At 41.5% G+C, this 3,561-nt stretch overlaps 1 protein-coding gene across 1 annotated transcript; it reads right to left on the reverse strand.

Annotated features, from left to right (window-relative positions):
* Positions 1-1,447: 1,447 nt before the first annotated feature.
* LOC102856474 (membrane transport protein XK-like) lies at positions 1,448-2,271 on the reverse strand (the record flags this gene model as incomplete). The annotated part of the gene is made up of 1 exon (XM_006903415.1): positions 1,448-2,271. A coding segment is annotated over one exon (824 nt), but the record flags the coding sequence as incomplete, so codon positions are not given.
* Positions 2,272-3,561: the final 1,290 nt, after the last annotated feature.

Raw genomic sequence — 3,561 nt, forward strand, 5'->3', positions numbered from 1 at the left:
AGACCCTATTCATCCGGGTAAAAACAAGAGTCCCTAAGTAGAGTGCACTTATTTTCCTCTGATCCCTATTCTAAATCAGTGAGATCTTAACCTATTTTCAGGAAACTCATTGTCAATATTTGAATGGTAAAAATGACAGCACAAAATCCAGGCACTTTTCCAACACACTGAGTATATGTTGCATAATTTTTTTAATGAAATAAATAGATTAAAGGAAACACTATGGAGGATCTAAAGGTATAAGAGAATAAAACTGGAGAGCTCATTCAACTTAACTCATATTTATACCCAATGAAAATACATTCAAAGAAAGACAATCTTCTAGTTATTTCATGCCCTTTTAGAATTTAAATACTTCTGAAGTCAATCTCCAGCTGGTGGCAAGGACAGAAACCTCCCCCCACCCCAAATAATGCAAATACTCTATTACCTGGATTGAGTGAGAGATTTCTATGGGATTTTCCAGAGGAAATTGAAATTAACCAAGGAAATTTTTTCTAAAATGTTCCTGGCAGGCAAAGAAGGGAAGGGACAGTGGAGACTATGAGTTTTATTTTCTTCTTTTTAAGAAGGCAAATTCTAGAAAATTCATTTAGAAATTTTACAGAATTGCAGTACAAGGCTGACCTTTGAAATCTGGACTGAGATTGCAAGAACTCTTACAGAAGTCTCCTTAACTTTCATGTTTTAACAACTCTCTTGATCCAGAATGGCTTCAACAAATCTTAGAAACATAGCTTTTCTAAAATTTTACCATTTAGATAACTAAATTTAGAGTATAATATTACATTCATGGGACCTTGGGAATAAAATCTTCAAATCAAGGGTCTTTAATCAATTGTATCTGAGTGAAAGCATGCCAGGGTAGTTGCAGCTAATATATACAAAGATGAGACAAGAATGGAGCATGGGTTTCTTAAAAACAAAACAAAAACAAGAAAACCATGAACAGCCTTCCCTGTAAACTCTAACAGGAATGATGTTGCTGATGGGAAAAGCCCAGTAACCTTCTGTGATTAGCAGGAGAGCTCTTGGGCAAAAACTCTGCACCAGATAATAAATCATCAGGTTGCCTAGATCAAAACACTTGAAAAGAAAGCCTCTCTCCTCATCCTATCTAATGGGAAAAACTATCCCAATTCAAATTCCATGGGTTAACATCCTGCAGTGTGACAAATGTCTGTGGTACACTGCCAGTGAAAAGGCCAGTGATGTCTGGAAGAATATGGACACTCGTCAAGGAACTCTGGTGCCTTTGGTGCTTCCTCCCACACACAGAAGTTTTCTTGGCTTCTCTTTGTGGTTCCCACATGCCCAAGAGTTCTACAAACCAGAGAAGCACACAAGCTCACAAGCATTGAGTGCTAGCAGGGCTCATTACTTGTATGAAGAACAGGGCTCAAACCAGAAAACAAGATGTCTGTGCCCCAAGAAATCCCTGGTCTCATTAAGCAGAGAGCTCTCCGGGATTCAAGATCTGGCTGGGTGCAGAACTGACTTTACTGCTAGAAGGGGTGTCATCTCTTTCTTCAGATGACCTTTGGTCTGTCTTTCCTTCTGGCCCACAGAATTTGTACATTTTGCAGGGACAAGACATACACCGCAGCCATGCCAGGAAGCCTTCAGAAACACTAGAGGAAAAGAGCTTTTTGCAAGGGTGGAAGAACTGGTAGAACACAAGCATGAAGAGAATGGCTGTGCAGTACCCAATGAGCAGCTGCAGAATCAAGAGGGGTGCACACACATACATGTAGATGTCGGTCTTATAAAGGTACCACATGAGGAGGAGGAAGGCATTCTCAACGAATCTCAGCATGTAGTATACCAACAGCCGGTACCAGTTTTGGGACTTGCTGATGAGGTCTGGGTTGTCGATTTTCAGCTGCACAGCTGACCAGCAGAACATGTTGATGCCGGCATAGAGAAAGGTGAGGAAGCATAGCACGATGGTGGTGCCCACCCGGGTGAGTGCTTTCTCAATGTTCTCAGGGAAGGGGGAGCCACTGTACCGGAAGAGGATCCATGGGTGGAGGAAGAAAGTCAGGAAGTTGATAAGTACATCAAGCACCACCCAAATCTTCAGTACAGAGGTAAAGAGGACCAGAACCACAACTCGAGTGGCAATCTCAAAGCTCCTCCACAGGAAAATGCAGATGTAGGCGAGAGGCTTCATCTTGATCTCATATTCATCATACTTGATCTTGATGGCTAGGATGTTACAGCGCATGGCTCCATACACAATGGACAACAGGGATAGGGTCATGAAGATACCTGGAGAGAGAAGAAAAATAGTATTTCAAGTTTTACATCTACCAAGAATCCTACTATGACAGACGTGCTGTCAATTCTGTGTCCGTATTCCCTGGATTTATTTTATGTGTGCAATGGATGACTTACAGCAGTCAGTATGTATATCATTGTGCGCCTGAGATTTTTTTTTCCAGAAATGTAGAGGGCAATACTGCCCAGGTATCTGGCAGGCTGAAGTGCTAGGGATAATGTTTGTGAAAGACCTTTCAATGAATAACTGATGAAAGTTGAGAGTATGACTCTAGTCTATTTCTCCTACCTCTTAGGTTAGAATGTAGGCAGGTTCTCTCCACCAGTTCCAAGTATTTCTTCACATGATTTATTTCTATGTGATAAGCTAATTTCTACGTGATAGTTGTCATATGGAGGCCCAGGGTGGTGCAAATGGCCGAGTGCCAGATTACTAACTGAAAAGTTAGCAATCTGAATCTGCCCAGTCCTGGTGATCTGCTACTGAAAGCTTTTTGTTGTTGCTGTTATGTGTCATCGAGTCAGAACTGACGCATAGGTGACCGTTAAGCAGATTTTTCAGAGACAACAATCACATAGCATGGGAGGAGACTGCCCATCCTTCTCCCGCAGAGCACCTGGTGGATTTGAACTGTGTGCCTTTGAGATTGCAACATAGATTCTTACCACTGGACCAAAAGAGCTCCTTTCTGAAAGGTTAGAGTTTTGAAAAATCCTATGGAGCTGTTCAACTCAGCACACATGCATTGGAATATTGGTAGCAACTAAGTTGACTAAACAAGGTGTCTTACTAATATAACTTTATGGCTGCCTTCCTTTCCCTTTTTTACCTCCCTTCTCCTACACTGATGTTCCTTGTTGTTGTGTACTGTAGAGTTGGAACCTATAGCTGGCCCTCTGGTGGGTTTTCAGAGGTAACTAATTGTACCAGAGGAGACTGCCCATCTTTCTTCCACAGAGTGACTGTTGGCCTCGAACTGTGTGCCTGGAGGACTAGGCCACGAGAGCTCTCTACACCTTCTAAAATAACTACATGTTCTAAAATCCTTGTCTCAGGATATGCTTCAGGAGAAAGTTAAACTAAGACATCTTCCTGACTTAAATCTGTCTGAATACACAGGGCAGATAAGCTTCTGGGGTTCTAAGGCCCTGTCTGATATATTCTTTTCTTAATACCTTGCAATGTAGTAATAGATCCATTACCAGAAGGCATTCAATAACAAATTGTTCAATGAGCAAACTTTCTGTTACTTACATGCTGACTAAAGAGTGTTCACTTTC

The sequence above is a fragment of the Elephantulus edwardii genome, unplaced genomic scaffold (genome assembly GCF_000299155.1).
Source record: "Elephantulus edwardii isolate Elephantulus edwardi_28Jun2011 unplaced genomic scaffold, EleEdw1.0 scaffold00725, whole genome shotgun sequence".
Taxonomy (NCBI): Eukaryota; Metazoa; Chordata; class Mammalia; order Macroscelidea; family Macroscelididae; genus Elephantulus; species Elephantulus edwardii.